Source organism: Talpa occidentalis, unplaced genomic scaffold (assembly GCF_014898055.3).
Source record: "Talpa occidentalis isolate TD23 unplaced genomic scaffold, MPIMG_talOcc4v2.1 talOcc4.18, whole genome shotgun sequence".
Taxonomy (NCBI): Eukaryota; Metazoa; Chordata; class Mammalia; order Eulipotyphla; family Talpidae; genus Talpa; species Talpa occidentalis.
Window position 1 is genome coordinate 212,041 of NW_023601851.1, and position 17,089 is coordinate 229,129.

General features: G+C 39.3%; 1 protein-coding gene and 1 pseudogene across 1 annotated transcript in view; one reads left to right on the plus strand and one right to left on the minus strand.

Moving 5' to 3' along the window:
• LOC119250804 (probable ubiquitin carboxyl-terminal hydrolase FAF-X) overlaps positions 1 to 17,089 on the minus strand; it is a 129,882-nt gene that overhangs the window by 14,074 nt on the left and 98,719 nt on the right. The window contains exons 33-36 of the mRNA XM_054697751.1: positions 7,270 to 7,443; positions 3,710 to 3,851; positions 1,924 to 2,671; positions 1,431 to 1,554 (exon numbers count right to left, since the gene is read on the minus strand). Of these exons, the coding sequence (XP_054553726.1) occupies positions 1,431 to 1,554; positions 1,924 to 2,671; positions 3,710 to 3,851; positions 7,270 to 7,443 (1,188 nt within the window). The remainder of the gene's footprint in view (positions 1 to 1,430; positions 1,555 to 1,923; positions 2,672 to 3,709; positions 3,852 to 7,269; positions 7,444 to 17,089) is intronic.
• On the plus strand, positions 18 to 237 carry LOC119250665 (cytochrome c oxidase assembly protein COX20, mitochondrial-like; annotated as a pseudogene).

A 17,089-nucleotide genomic window follows, 5' to 3' on the forward strand; every position in this document is an offset into this window, starting at 1 on the left:
TGGAGGACTTGTGTCCCATGGCTGCCGAGCAGGAGCCGGGTGAGCCTGGGAGGGGAAAGCCCTTTAAACTTCTAGGAATTTTACATGTTGAAAACATCCGCTGTGCCCAGGATTCAATATAATATGGTTCATCAGGATCTGTTGTGGCTGGCCTTGGGCATTTTTTGTTAACTAGCAGAATTAGAAGATCATGTGATGTTGGAGTAGGAGGATTTTTCTTAGTGACTTTAGGATGCTGGTTCCATTGTAGGTATACCTATGCAAAACAAAGAATCCAGGAAAGAACTGCCAGAGAAGGAATTAAAAATAAGATTTTATATGAAAGTACCCACCTTGATCCTGAAAGAAAACAAATGAATGGTAACAGCAGCAGCTAAGCAATCTCGGGCATAGAACACCCAAATACAATGGAAGTCAGTGTGAAAAATGCTGAGAGCAACTATAAAAAACCTACCTTTTATGTACCATAAAGTCTTCAATCAAGTAAATAATTTGCATAAATTATATTTTATTTACCTACTGCCACTATGTCATATAGTGGACTATGCTTAGAAGTGTTTCCTTGAACTAAATAGTGAGCATACATGACGTCAAGAAATAAATCTCTCCCACTTGCAAAAAAAAAAAAAAAAAAATAAATAAAATAAAATTAAGCTGGAATTTCATCTCTCAGTGATAAAGGTGAATGATACAAATTTCTAGAAACAGAAGCCCACTTCTAAATAAAATGAATTACTACCAATGAATTACAACTCTCCCAATTACTACCAACTTTTTATACAGTATTTGAAATTAGTATCTCCAAGAGTGGGGGAAAAAACCCTTTAATAATGAACCAAATTATGGGGTCTCCCTAGTGGCATAAGGGGTTAAAATGCAGCACTATGAAGCTACCTGCAGCCATTGCAGCATGAGTTCAATACTCGGCCAGGGAGGTGACCCACATGGTGCAGCAGACCTCTCCTGTCTCGTCTGCCACTCCCCTTAGCAGTGTATTTCAGTATTTCTGTCGGTTCCATTCCCCACACTGTCTCTGGTCCTCTCAGCCCCCACACCTCTGGCCTGTACCCCAATTCTTGTATGCATAAAATAAACAAATCTTTTAAAAAAAAATAATGAGGGGGCCTCCCTGGTGGCACATGGGGTTGAGTGCAGCACTGTGAAGCTGTCTGCAGCCTCTGCAGTGCTGGTTCGATCCCCGCCAGGCGCAGAGCAACCCACATGGCGGGGCAGACCTATCCTGTCTTGGCTGCTGCACCCCTCAGCAGTGTATTTCATCAGTCTGCCTGTTCTGTTCCCCGCTCTGTCTCTGGGTGAATCCTCTTACTTCCTGTGCATCTGGCTTGTATCCCGGTTCTTGTATAAATAAATGAATCTTTATAATGAACAAATTATTGCTAATAAAATGAGTAAAATGCAAAGGCATGTACCAATCACTGGCAGGACCACGGACAATTTTCTTGGTGTGAAATCCAGTGGTGAAGAGGAATCTAGCAGCAAGCTGTATACTAATCATGGTCATTTCTTCTCCCTCTGGCAACAAGTGATCTTGTCCTTAAAAGCATATACGCAATTAGACACTTTTATTGAAATGTGATTAAACAAATACTCCCTGTTTAAAAAATATCAGCTAAAAGTCATCCTTTAATGCATTTATCAGATTACCAAAACATGAAAAAGTTGCTACAAGAAATAAAAGCTCTTCTATGCATCTACATACGGTCTGTCACTATTTAAAGGATTAGGTATCTTAAATATATGACTTGAAAATAACAGGGTCTGAAAATGCTGATTCATATAAAATCAAAATTTATCCTAAAAAAAAATGGAGAAATAGTGAAGAATATTAAACATATACTGATATCTGGTAAGAAATACTACAAACGAAAATACTACAAATGAAATTAATTTCCAAACACTTACCTGGTGCAGGACTCAAGTAGATACCATTACATGTAAGCAATTTTTTCACAAACTGAAAATACTCTAAACTGTATTGCATTCGGTTATGCATGAATTGCACATTTTGCTTCTGTACACTCTTCTCAATGGCTGGTGACATAATCTGCTGGGATCGTGTGAGAGTTAGCTCTGACACATATCTTATTATTTCATCACCTTGGTTTATTGAATCCATGCGTTCATAAAAAAGGATATAAGCATTCCACCACCTTTTCTGTCGCCTGTATGACATACGCTTCATCATATGATCGAATACTTCTCCCATGTACTCTCCACCAAAACATTGATTTTTCATTTCTTCATCATCATCCATTTTACATTCTGTTACATCTCCATCATCAAACTTATACCATCGATTTCTCTCACCCTCTTCACCATTTCTCTGAATGATGTAAGAATAATAATGTCCACCACTTGCTTGGCCACTGTGGACAAGCACACCCACAAGTCTGTATTTTGTGCTTTCTGATTTCTCATTTTCAGAATGTGCATTCTGTTGTATTAGCTGAGTCTCTGTGTTTACATTATTTCCTTCCAGCTTTGCAACACCTCGAACTGTGTAAGGTTCCATATCTAGTTCTCGTGGAAATTCAAAGTAATCATTGAATTTAATTGCACATTCTCTTTCCCAGTCATAGTCAAATCGTTTCAGTTGGATAGCAAGTACAGGAGGCAATTTTTTAATTAGCAAGCGCTTTACTGTATCAACCTAAAATAAACAATGAAATAAAAAAACATTATAAAAGCAGTAATTTAAAACTTCATGATCTATTAAATTTAGTTACAGATCGGGGATAAAACCAAGGATTCTCCATCTCAAAATGATTACAAATTCAAAAAACATGTAAATAGTGTTTCACTTGTTGTAAATGGCAAAAATTAGAGATAAACTGATGTTTATCTGATTATATTCTGCTACTGATATCTAGTTACGTTACTTTCCTGATGCTTTCTTTTACACTAATGAACAGAATCTGCTTTGAGTAAATGGAGAAATATAATAGCTGAAATGTATGGCATACAGATGCCAGGTAATATACTAACAGCTGTACACATGTCAAATGCACTTTATTCTCTTTAACGTCTGGAAAAAATTGCTAAACAAGAGTTCACTATAAAATATATGGGTTAAAAGTAGCAGGATGGGTAAGATGAAAACCTTGGGTAAGCTGTCAGTCTGGCCTTAGAGGTGTTTAAAGTAAAAACAACAGTTAACTTGGACATGAGAAGGTATGGTGGGTGCACAATATCTTTTTTTGCTATTTTATTATCTATTACATACTTTCAAAGATATGTTGATTCCATACTCACGAACTGTTTAAACAGATAGATAGTTAAGTTCCCTGATTCTAAATATAAGATCTAGTATTTAAAAGGGAAAATGGTGATGAAAATAAAATGTAACCAAACTAGCATATAGGTCTTCCCAAGGGTGAGGAATAACCTGGTGTATGAGAGGGTACTTTTTGTCTACTATTAAGTCTTCAGTTTGAGGAGTTAATGCAATTACTTTTACACAGAACTGTAAATAAACTACAGTTTTTAATGACAAGAAAAAATGTCGTGATTTCTAAAATTAAACATCAGTTGAAATGGTTCTTTAAGTCCCAGACAAATCTTTAAGCATTTTAGCTATACTTAACAAATCAGAGGCAGAGTAATGAGGTTAAACATAGATATATGGTGTCTTCCACCTGTGTTAAATACAATCACAATTATTAAAAAAAAGAAATTGGAAATCACATACCTTTTTATCACATTTTTCACAACGATAAGCATTTGCACCTTCCAGTAAATCTCCTTTAATGTACTGTTCCAAAGAATCAAGAAGGTTTTGGTGATTTCTAATATCTACATTCAGTGTTGTAAAAGATTCTTCACACTCATATCTAAAGATAATATTTAAGAAATAATGAAATTTTTTTTTTTACCTTTGAAATGTTATCTTCAGTTGTGAATTTGATGAATACATTGACACATTTATATTATGTCAAGCGCATTACTCAATGCTATAGCTAAACCACAGTTAGTAAGGGGTACAGAACTGGGGTATAGGCCAGATGTGTGGCAGGATGAGAGGACTCACCAGAGACAGAGAGGGGAACAGAACAGGTAGACTGACAAAATACACTGCTGAGGGGAGCAGTGGGCGAGACAGGAGAGACCTGCCATGCCATGTGGGAGCCTTGCTGGCCGGCAGGGATCAAACCAGTGCTGCAGAGGCTGCAGACAGCTTCACAACGCGGCACTCAACTGTCTGCGCCACCAGGGGAGGCCCATGTATTAGAATCTTTACACACCAAATTCCTCGTAATTGCCTTCAAAAGAAAACCTACCAGTAATACACAAGAAGTCATACTTCACAGATGAGGAAATTTAGGATAAGTGAGGGTAAAAAATTAATTTGTTTCATCTTATTTAGAAGAGTGGTACTCTTAAGCCAGGCTTATTGGCATCTCTTATATTCTTTCACACCATCTGTTTAAATAAATAGTAGTTCATGACCAAATAGAGGCAAAGATTCACCAAGTTGAGAAAAAAAAATTATTCACGAATCAGACTTTTAAATATAGCTCCATTTCTGCTAATATTTATATAACTTAGATGCTGGTTCTACAGTAATTGACACATTTAAATATCCAGGTTTATGTGTGTCTAGTGTTCTGTCTCACAGTTAGAAAAATCAGTTGAGAATAAATAATATGGGATGAAGTTGGAAACTCAGACTGTGGTGAAGTTTTACAAAAGGAACTTTAGAAACTTGAGATGACATATAAGTAACATCCAACAAGTAATATTAAGAGTGGCTACAATGAGGGAAAGAAAAACGGAATTATTTTCAAACAGAGCTCTTCAGGTTCAGAAAATTTTGTCATTCAGTAGAAAACAGAAAACAATTACACAAACAGACGTGTTTAGAAGTGGTATATATGCACGAGGATACTATGATAGAAATTAGTCCACAGAGGGGAAAAAAGGACTAGTAAAATAACAGGAAGAGAGTTGCTCCCAAAACATGGATTCCCTTATAAAAAAATAAAAGCTTTTTGCAATATTAAAAAATTTGCACACTTAAGTAATTTAATAGCATCTAAAGGGCTTTTTTAGGGTCTCCCTGGTGGCACAGGCGGTTGAGCTGTCCAAGCCTCTGCAGCTTGTGTTCGATCCCGGCTGGACGGCAAGAATCCCACATGGCGCTGCAGACCTCTCCTGTCTTGCCCGCTGCTCCCCTCGGCAGTGTATTTTGTCAGTATGCCTGCTCTGTTTCTGGTTGTTGCAGAAATAAATTCTACTTTTTACCCAGGCAGAGGAAGAACAAGTGGTACTTCAGGAATGGTGAGGTCAGGAAAAGCTTTATTACTTATGCATGAGGTCCCAGAGCTGGGTAGCCCCATAAGGTCTGAGTACCTGTTTACAGACAAAAAATTTCTTAACTGTCCTTACATTGATAATATTATTTGTTACAAAGTTCCTAAACACAATCATAGGAAAGGCAGGAACACAGACATCTAGGGATGGCCTTGAAAAGCAACTAATTTGGCCGGCTGCCTGACCTTGTAACTTTGTTTTATTTATTTATACAAGCACTGGGTATAGTCAGAAGAGCGGAAGGGTGAGAGAATTCACCAGGGCCAGAGCTGGGAGCAGAGCAGGCAGAAGGACCGAAATACACTGCTGAGGGGAGCAGTGGGCGGCAGGAGAGGTCTGTGGGCCATGTGGGACCCTCCTCCGACGACCGGGGAGCAACTGGGAATCGAACCAGCGCTGCAGAGGCTGCGGGCAGCTTCGCAACCCAGGGCTCAACTGCTGTGCCACCGGGGAGGCCCTAAATTAATTATTTTTATGGACTCTTTTAATAATTCAGTTTCTCTTGATTAACTCCAAAACACAGAATGTCAATTCTTTCCTAGTAACTTTATGTAAACACAGGTAACTACATTAAGCAGAGCTCAAAATTATTAAGACTTGGGTCTCCTCGGTGCAGGGGTTAAAGCCTCAGTGCTATCCAGCTATCACCAGCCACTGCAGCACACATTGGATCTCTGGCCAGGGTGCTGATCCACGTGGCAAGCAGACCTCTCCTGTCTCACCCACTTCTCCCCTCAGCAGTGTATTTCAGTAGATCTGCCTTGTTCTGCTTTCCACTCTGTCTCTGGGGGATCCTCTCAATCCCTGCACCTATTGTCTAGACCCCACTTTGTGTGCATAAATAATCTTAAAAAAAAAAAAGTCAACGATAATTTTTTTAAGAATCAAAAAAAATTTTTAAAAAGAATTTTTTCTTATTGTAAGATTTTTATTATTTATTTTACTTATTTATGCATTTCAGAACTGGGGTGCAGACCAGAGGTGGGGGTAAGAAGACTAACCAGAGATGGAGTGGGAAGCAGAACAGGTGGATACACTGAAAATACTACTGAGGAGAGCAGTGGGTGAGACAGGAGAGTTCTGTGGTGCCATGTGGGTCAACTCCTGTGCTGGGGATCAAACTCAGGCCTATGTAGTGGGCCTTCATAGCGCTAACACTGAGACTTAAACCGTGGCCCACAGGGAGGCTCTAAAAGTCAATTCTTTTTTTTTTTTTTTTTTAAAGTAACACATCAAGATTTAAGTCTTTTTTTTTTTTTTTTGAAGATTTATTTATTTATTTATACAAGCACTGGGTACAGTCAGAAGCGCGGGAGGGTGAGAGAATTCACCAGAGCCAGAGCGGGGAGCAGAGCAGGCAGAAGGACCGAAGCACACTGCTGAGGGGAGCAGCGGGGGGCAGGAGAGGTCTGCGCGCCATGCGGGACCCTCCTCCGGTGGCCGGGGAGCAGCGGGGGATTGAACCGGCGCCGCAGAGGCCGCGGGCAGCTTTGCAACCCAGCGCTCAACCGCTGCGCCACCCGGGAGGCCCTAAAAGTCAATTCTTAATTTCTACAAGGAATACTGATTAAGAACTGCCAGTTACCTCTAAACTTGCTGTATTTAAGTTTTTTGATTATTTTAATAAAACATGAGACAAATATCCTTATCTGTAGTAACTATTGAAACTGCTATTTTATACTCTAGATATAACAAAATATCTAAGAATGCAGGAGAAAGTAGTAATGTACTAAGCAGAGTAAGAAGAATTCAATGTTACTGGAAAAATAAAACAAAAAAACCCATAAAATAGTGGGTATATCATAAGGATGGAATTCACTAACAGACCTGTATATTAAGTAATAATTGGCACATTACTTTCAAGCTTAAGTTATAGTAAAAATTAAGAAAAACAAAGTCCAACAGAAAGAACATACTAAAGCACTAATTAGCACTTACCTATGGGGGCAGCCTTGGCAAATCTTCTGATCAGCAAAGGAACCGCCTAAGACTTGACTTAGCATAGCTGGATGTCCCAAAGCTTTTAATGCTTCGTCTAAGCTATCAACCAAGGAATTAAAAAACTCTAAGGCATCATGCTGTTCACGTAGATTGACAGGTTCACCCCAAAGCCTAAGAAAAAAATAACATAAAACCAACAAAATACCTAAAAGAATCTATGGAAAACAGTAAAAGCAATAATAGGAGGGAAGTACTTAGCAATATAGGCTCACATCAAGAAACTGAGCTCAAATAATTAAACAACACACTTTAAATTACTAAAGAAGGAAAAAAACTCTGAAAGCATAGAAACAAATGTAGAATGGAAATGAGGCAAAAACATAAAAGTGCAGAAGATCAATGCAAGGGAGTGTTGCTTCTTTGTAAATGTAAACAGAATATCCTCTAACAAGGTTCAAAGGAAAAATGGAAGAAAACTAATAGAAAGAATCCAAACTGAAAGAGGAGCAAAAGACATGTCAGAAATATAAAAGATCATAGTAGATTAGTATGAACATCTACTGGGTTGTCATAAAAGTCATGATGCATTTTTGCTTGAAAAACACAAAAACGTGACTTTCCCGACAACCCAATATATACCAATAAATTGGATAACCTAGAAAAAAACTACAAATTCTTAGAGGCAGTTTTCCAAGATGGAATGATGAAGAAATGAGAAATCTGAATAGACTAGTTAGAAGTAATTCTAAAAGTAATCAGGAATCTATCAATAAAATTGTGCTCAGATACAGATGGTTTCATTAGTGAGTTCTAGTGAAACTGCATGTATTATAGTCAAGCACTTGCAAAAAAAACTTGAGGAAGTGGGAGTACATCTGAACAAATTTTTTGAGGCTGGTATTATTCTGATGCTAAAAGCAGAGGAAAACATCACCAACAAGCCCCCTCCCTGCCAAATTCCATGCCAATAACCCTGATGAACAGACCAAAAAAAAAAAAAAAAAAAAAAAAAAAAATCAAAAATATCAGCAAACCAAATCCAAAAATACAGACAGAACTGTGCATCCTAATCAAACAAGATTTTTACCCTGGAAAGCAAAAACAACAGAAAACTGAGCAATGTAATTTGCCACATCACTAAGACAAAAGTTTAAAAAACTCTATGATAATAACCATAGGTGATAGTACTGCAAGTGTGTATTTTTTAAATTTTTTTTAAAAAAAGATTTGTTTATTTATTTATTTATTTATTTATACAAGCACTGGGTACAGTCAGAAGCGCGGGAGGACCGAAGTACACTGCTGAGGGGAGCAGCGGGGGGCAGGAGAGGTCTGCATGCCATGCGGGACCCTCCTCTGGTAGCCAGGGAGCAGCCGGGGATCGAAGCAAATGGTGAAATCAATTTATGATTAAACACCCCTCAAAAATCAGGACAGAAGAAACAACTAAATATAGCAGAGGAATTTCTAAATCTAGAAAGGGCTATGTATGACAAAGACACAGCTAACATCATACTAAAGGGTTAAAAGAGGAGAGTTTCCTTTAAAATCAGGTACAAAAAAGGATGTCTACTATTTTTGTGTGAGTAGAACTGGGGTGTAGGCCAGATTTGAACATAGGCTGTTGTGGTGATAGTGCTGAGGCTTAAACCCCACAGGCCACCAGGGAGGTCCCAAGGATGTCTACTTTCATCTCTACTATTCAAGGTAGTTTTGGAAGTGCTAGCTAGATCAAAATGGCATGAGATTGCTGAGTAATATTCCATTGTATGTATGTGCCACATCTTCTTGATCCAGTCATTTATTTTTGGGCATTTGGGTTGTTTCCAGGTTATACCCATTGTAAATAGTGCTGCAATTAACATAGGTGTACAGGTGTTCTTTTGAAACAGTGTTTTTGTGTCCTTTGGGTAGATCCCTAGTAGTGGATTTGCTGGGTCATATGCTAGCTCCATTTTTGGCAGGGTGAGGAATCTCCACACAGCTTTCCATAGTGGTTGGACCAGTTTGCACTCCCACCAGCAATGTAGGAGAGTTCCTTTTTCACCACATCCTCACCAACATTTGTTGTTGGTTGTTTTTTTGATATGTGCCATTCTTACTGGTGTAAGGTGGTACCTCAGTGTGGTTTCGATTTATTTGCATTTCCCTGATGATAAGGGATGTAGAACATTTTTTCATATGCCTGTTGGCCATTTGCATTTCCCCTTTGGAGAAATGCCTTTTAAGTTCTTTTGCCCATTTCTGGACTGGATTGCTTATTTTATTTTTGTTGAGTCCTGTGAGTTCTTTTTGTATCTTTGTGATCAGTCCCTTATCAACTGACTGGAGTGCAAAGATTTTTTCCCAGTCAGAAGATGTGGCACAAGTACACAATGGAGTATTATTCAACAACCGAATTCGCAACAATGTGGATGGAACTAGAAGGAATTATGCTCAGTGAAATAAGCCAGAAGGAAAAAGAAAAAATACTGCATGGTTTCACTTACAGCAGGAATATAGGGGAACCCAGTAAGACATCAGTGTAAAAAAATAACAACAGTACAAAACACAACAAAGCAAAAACGGACAATCATAAACCAGAGACATACTGCAGGGGAGGAGGAGGGAGAGGGATCAGAGGCAGGGAGGGAGGAAGGAGCACAGGGGACTGAGGTGATGGTGCACAGGTGCACTGGTGAGGGAAACTCTATGGGGACTACACCTGAGGGGGTGGAGGGAGTAAATATTGTTTAAAAATGAATGATGTAAAAAAATAAATATTAAAAAAATGCACAAAAAAAATGGCATGATGTAAGTAATAAAATACAAAGTAATCCAAATTGGGAAATATGAAAACTGTCATTATTTGCAGAAAACATGCTGTCATACGCACTCTAAAATTCCACTAAAAAATTATTAGAAACACTAAGTCAGTATAGCAAAATGGCAGGTTATAATTTATAAAAATCAATTGTGTTGGGCCTCCCGGTGGTGCAGCGGTTGAGCACCAGGCTGGGAAGCTGCCTGCAGCCTCTCTAGCGCCGGTTCAATCCCTGGACACAGGGCGAGGGTCCCACATGGCGCGCAGACCTCTCCTGCAGCGCCTGCTGCTCCCCTCAGCAGTGTGCTTCAGTCCTTCTGCCTGCTCTGCTCCCTGCTCTGGCTCTGGTGAATTCTCTCACCCTCCCGCACTTCTGCCTGTACCCAGTGCTTCTATAAATAAATCTTTACCCGCCCCCCAAAAAAATTGATTATGTTCCTTTTTTGTAAAAATAGGATTTATTTATTTATGCATACAAGAACTGGGATCTATATCCCAGAGATTCATGGAGTCAGGATTCACCAGAGACAGAGTGGGGAACAGATTAGGTAGACTGACTGAAATACATTGCTGAGGGGAGAAGCAGGTGAGTCAGGAGAGATCTGCTGTGCCATGTGTTTATGTCCCTGGCTCTCCAAAGCCTCTGCAACATGGGTTTGATTCCCAGCTGGTCAAGGGAGATACCCACATGGCCTGGCAGACCTCTCCTGTATCACCGCTGCTCCAATCCATCTGCCTGTTCTGCTCCCCGCTCTGTCTCTGGTGACTTCTCTCACCCTCCCGTGCCTCTGGCCTGACCCCAGCTCTTGTAAAAATAAATAAATCTTAAAAAAAAAAAAAAAGCCACCACAAAAAATAGGAATCTGACTATAAAATGGAGATACTCAAAGGGTTCAGGAATGGTGGTCAGTAAAGGGCACTGGGGGCTTAACAGACTGTTTTGGAGTAAGCAGCCATAAAAATGGAGTGTTTTTCAGTAATAAAATGAAGTATTTATATATGCTAAAACAGTGATACAGATGTGGAGTAAATGTCCTGTCTCACCCGCTACTCCCCTCAGCAGTGTATTTTAGAGGATCTACCTGTTCTGCTCTCTACTCTGTCTCTGGTCCATCATCTCAACCGCCACACTCTGGCCTATACCACAGTTCTTGTATGCATAAATAAGTAAAATAAAAAACAAAACCCACCCTAGTATATACTAACATCTGTAGAACCATGAAGCAAAAATTAATAGACACACCCCACTGAGTGGGAAAAAATCTTTGCACTCCATACAACTGATAAGGGTCTGATCACAAAGATATACAAAGAACTCACATGACTCAACAAAAACAAAGTAAACAATCCAGTCAAGAAATGGGCAGAAGGGAGGGCCTCCCTGGTAGCGCAAGGAGGGGTTAAGCACCACACTATGAAGCAATCAGCAGTCTCTGCAGCAGCAGTTCGATTCCCAGCCAGCGAGGGAGAAACCCACATGGTGCAGCAGACCTCTTCTGACCTTCTTGTTGCTACCCTCAGTAAAGGAACTCTTCTACATTGCTGGTGGGAGTGCAAATTGGTCTAATAACTACGAAAAGCTGTCAGTCTACTGAAAATGGAGCTACCATATGACCCAGCAATTCCACTCCTAGGGGTCTACCCAAAGGACATAAAAACACTAATTCAAAAGAACAGCTGTTTACTGCAGCACTATTTACAATAGGTAAAACCTGGAAATAACCCAAATGCCCCAAAATAGATGACTGGATCAGGAAGATGTGGTACATATATACAATGGAATATTATTCAGCAATCAAAAAAAGATAAACTCATGCCATTCACAGCAATGTGGATGGAGCTAGAGGGAATTATGCTCAGTGAAATAAGCCAGAAGGAAAAAAAAAAAAAAACACTGCATGGTTTCACTTATAGGAGGAATATAGGGGAACCAAATAAGACATCAGTGTAAAAAAATAGTAACAGTAGAAAACACAACAAAGCAAAAACAGACAATTATAAATCAGAGACACACTGCAGGGAAAGAGGAGGGAGAGGGATCATCGGGTGGAGGGAGAAGCACAGAGGACTGTGGTGATGGTGTACCAGTGCACTGGTGAAGGAAACTGTGCGGACTATACTTGAGGGGGTGGGGGAAGCAAATATTGTTTAAAAATGAACAATGATGTAAAAAATAATTAAAAAAGTGACAAACAAAATGAAAATCTTCAACATATAAAAAAGCCAAGACAAACCCAACCCAAAAACTCAAGCTGTAAACAAAAACATACCAAAAGGCAACAAACACTTTTATCTCAATAATCATGACAAAAGTAAACATCCTCACCTTGCCAGTGAAAAAATGCAGAATGTCTGTTTGAATTTCAAAACAAAGTTCAACCTTGTGCTATATTTATTAAGAAATGGAAACCAAGGGCCTCCCTAGTGGTGCAAGGGGTTGAGACGCAACTTAGGTGGCTATCCGCAGCCACTGCGCCATGAGTTCAATTCCTGGCCAGGGATATACCTACATGGTACAGCAGACCTCTCCTGACTTGCCTGCTGCTCCTTTCAGCAGTGTATTTCAGTCAATCCACCTATTCTGTTTCCCACTCTGTCTCCTGTGAATTCTCTCACCCCCACACCTCTGGACTGTACCCCAGTTCTTGTATGCATAAATAAATCTTAAAAAAAAAAAAAAAAAACAGGGCCTCCCCGGTGGCGCAGCGGTTGAGCTCTGGGTTGCGAAGCTGCCCGCAGCCTCTGCAGCACCAGTTCAATCCCCGGCTGCTCCCCGGCCACCAGAGGAGGGTCCCACATGGCGCGCAGACCTCTCCTGCCGCCCGCTGCTCCCCTCAGCAGTGTGCTTCGGTCCTTCTGCCTGCTCTGCTCCCCGCTCTGTCTGGCTCTGGTGAATTCTCACCTTCCTGTGCTTCTGACTGTACCCAGTGCTTGTATACATAAATAAATAAATCTTAAAAAAAAAAAAACAAACTGTTAAAAAAAAAAAAAAAAAAAAAAAACAAACAAGGACCTCCCTGGTGGCGCAAGGGGTTGAGCACTGCACTATGAAGCAATCCGCAGCCTCTGCAGCATGGGTTTGATCCTGGCCTGCCAGGGAGAAACCCACATGGCACAGTGGACCTCTCTTGTGTCGCCCGCTGCTCCCCTTAGCAGCGTATTTCGGTCATTCTGCCTGTTCTATTTCCCACTCTGTCTCTGGTGAACCCTCTCACCACCCCCCTCCCCCGCATCTCTGGTCTGTACCCCAGCTCTTGCATGCATAAATAAACAAATTAAAAAAAAAAAAAAACCAAAAAACAAAAAGAAACAGTAACCAAAATCAGTAACAGCTGTGTTTAGATCAGATAAAACAGACTTCTCTTTAAGAAAGGTAGTAAGAGACAGAAGAGACAGATGGACACTCTATTATGATTAGGGTCTAAAATAAGTAAAAACAAGCATAAATAAGCAAAAAACTTTGAATGAGCTATACCACACAGATCTACCAAATATTTATACAACACTCTACCCTACATCAACTGCATACAAATTTATTACCAGTACACACAAAACATTTTTAAGAATTGACCCTATCTTGGACAAAAGTCAGTTGTCAATAAAATCAGAGATCAAAACTACACCTACTATATCACAGAGTTAGAAATCAACTTTATATAAATATGTAAATGAGAAAAACTATGAACATATGGAGACTGACAGACTTTATAGCTATTTAGAAAGAGTAAGCCATTGCAGAAACTCAGGCAACAAAAATGATAATACAACCCGTCAGAATCTATGGGAAGCATCAAAAAGTGGTTTTACATGGGAAGATATTTGCAATAAAGACCAATAATAATAAGAAAAAATTGAAGTAAATAAGGTAATATCAAACCCGAAGCAACATGAAATACAGGAACAAACAAGCACCAAAATTATAAGGAAGATAATGATAATTAAGGGTGGAAATATTGATAAACTCTAGTTACAGATAGAAAGAAATAAAACAGGATCATAAGGGATGACTATGATCAATAACACTCTAAGACAATTATGTCAATAACTTTGATAATCTTGATAAAAAGGCATCACAAACAAGTTTCAAATTGCAAAAGCAATCTTGACAAAACAGACAAATTTCTATATCAATACAGTCTATCAACACTAGACCAGAGAGAAAGAGAGGACAAAATGAATGATCATTATCGTGAAAAACTTAACAGTAATAAAATTAATCCTGAAAAACGAAAGCAAAGAACCAAATGAGTTCTTTTAAAAAAAGATTTATTTATTTATTTATTTATTTACACAAGCACTGGGTACAGTCAGAAGTGCGGGAGGGTGAGAGAATTCACCAGAGCCAGAGCAGGGAGCAGAGCAGGCAGGAGGACCGAAGTGCACTGCTGAGGGGAGCAGCAGGCAGCAGGAGAGGTCTGTGCGACATGTGGGACCCTCCTCCGGTGACCAGGGAGCAGCCGGGGTTCGAACCAGCGCTGCAGAGGCTGCGGGCAGCCTCGCAACCCAGCACTCAACCACCACCACCAGGGAGACCCGAACCTAATGGTTTTTAATATCGATTTTAGTAAACCTTTATAATAATATCCATAGTTCTCAAATTGTTTTTAAAAATGCAAGGAGTGGGCCTCGCTGGTGGTGCAAGGGGTTAAGACATAATGTATGAAGCTATTGGCAGCCACTGCAGCATGAGTTCAATGCCCGGCCAGGGAGCAACCCACATGGTGCAGCAGACCTCTCCTGACTTGCCCTGTTGCTACCCTCAGCAGTGTACTTCGGTCAACCTGCCTGTTCTGTCCCCCACTCTGTGTCTGCTGAATTCTCTCACCCTCCACACCTCTGGCCTGTACCACAGCTCTTGTGTGCATAAATAAAAATAAATCTTTAAAACAAACAAAACAAAACAAAAAAAAAATAAAATCAAGGTGTGCTCCTTAATAAATTCCAATTATAGTAGTATTGAAACTACAAGAAAATTACTGACCATTAAACCAAAAAACCTGATTAACACTGCTTTAAAATTCTTCATCTAGTACGAAGGAAAAAGAACGAAGAAAGACTTCGGGAACTATCTGACTCTGTGAGGAAAGGAAATATAAGAGTTATAGGAATCCCAGAAGGAGAGGAGAGAGATGTGGAACAGAAAAAATATTCATGGATATAACTGAAGAGAACTTCCCAAATGTGAAGGAGTTGAAAATTGATATGCAAGAAGCAAGAAGAACACCAAACTTCCATGACGAAAGGAAAAATAAAGCAACACACATAGTAAATAGTAAATAGGAAAGCTCCCAAGAATCCAAGACAAGGAAAAAATAATGAAACTGAAAGAGGAAAGAAACAGATAACATTCAAAGGAAAACCAATCAGACTGACATCAGACTTCTCCGAAGAAACACTACGGGCAAGGTGAGAGTGGAGGGACATAGTCAACAGACTCCAAGAAAACAGATGCCAACCAAGAATACTCTATCCCGCAAAGCTCGCCTTCCTCTATGAAGAAAGAATAAGGACCTCCCCAGAAAAACAGAAAACTCCCGAATTTCATTACGACTAAACCCCCACTCCAAAATACTACAAGGAGTCCTAAAGCCAGAACCGCAGAGGGACAAATAACAACAAAGAAGACAAAAAAAAAAAAAAAAAAAAAAAAAAAAAAAAAGTTATTAAAAGAATAAATAAATAAAATCAAAGGAAAGACAAACACAATGGCAACTACAGATGCTAACATATCAGTATTAACTCTAAATATAAATGGACTAAACACAGAGTTGCAGCCTGGATTAAGAAACAAAACCCAACCTTTTGCTGTCTCCAGGAAACACATTTAGCTGCAAAAGATAAAAAACAGCTCAAAGTTAAAGGATGGAAAACAATTCTACAAGCAATGGACCAAAAAAGAAAGCAGGAACAGCTATACTCATATCAGATAAAACAGATTTCAAACTCAAAAAGATAAAAAGAGACCCCAACGGTCACTACATTATGATCAAGAGGGCAATACTTCAAGAAGAAATAACACTCATTAACATATACTCACCAAACGAAGGAGCACCAAAATATATCAGACAACTATTGGCATCTCTGAGAACAGACATCAGAGAAAACACATACGTAGTGGGAGACTTCAACACACCACTATCAACAATGGATACATCAACGAGACAAAAAAAGTAAAGACACTAAAGCTCTAAATAAGGACCTAGAGCTAATGGGCTTAACAGACATCCATAGAACACTAAACCCAAACAAATCTGAGTACACATTTTTCTCAAGCGCACACGGATCATTCTCCAGGATCGATCACATACTGGGGCACAAGACAAACATCAACAGATACACCAATGATTGAAATCATACCAACCATCTTTTTCTGACCATGAAGGCATCAAACGAAAATAAACCATAAAAAGAAGGCAAGGTACTCTCCTACCCTCATGGAGATTGCAAACCCAAACTACTGGAAGTCCACTGGACTAACGAGGAGATCAAAGAAGAAATTAAAAAATTCTTTGAATTGAATGACAAGGAGGACACCAATTTCCTAAATGTATGGGATGCAGCAAAAGCAGAAATAAGAGGAAAACATATAGCAATAGAGGCTCACATCAAGAAACAAGAAAGAACTCAAAGAAACAACCTAATCTCAAAGCTCAAAGATCTAGAAAAAGAACAACAACAACAACAAAAAAAACCCAAAACCAGTAGAAGAAAAGAAATAATTAAAAACCAAAGCAGAAATAAATGAAATCGAAATTAAAAAAACAATACAAAAGATCAATGAAACCAAGAGCTGGTTCTTTGAAAAAATAAATAAAATTGACAAACCCCTAGCCAGGCTCACAAGGGAAAAAAGGGAGAAAGCACAAATAAACAGGATCATAAATGAAAGACGAGAAATCACAACGGACACAGCAGAAATCAAAAGAATAATCAATAACTACTATGAACAGTTATATGGAAACAAGTTCAACAATCTGGAGGACATGGACAAATTCCTACAACTCTACAATCACC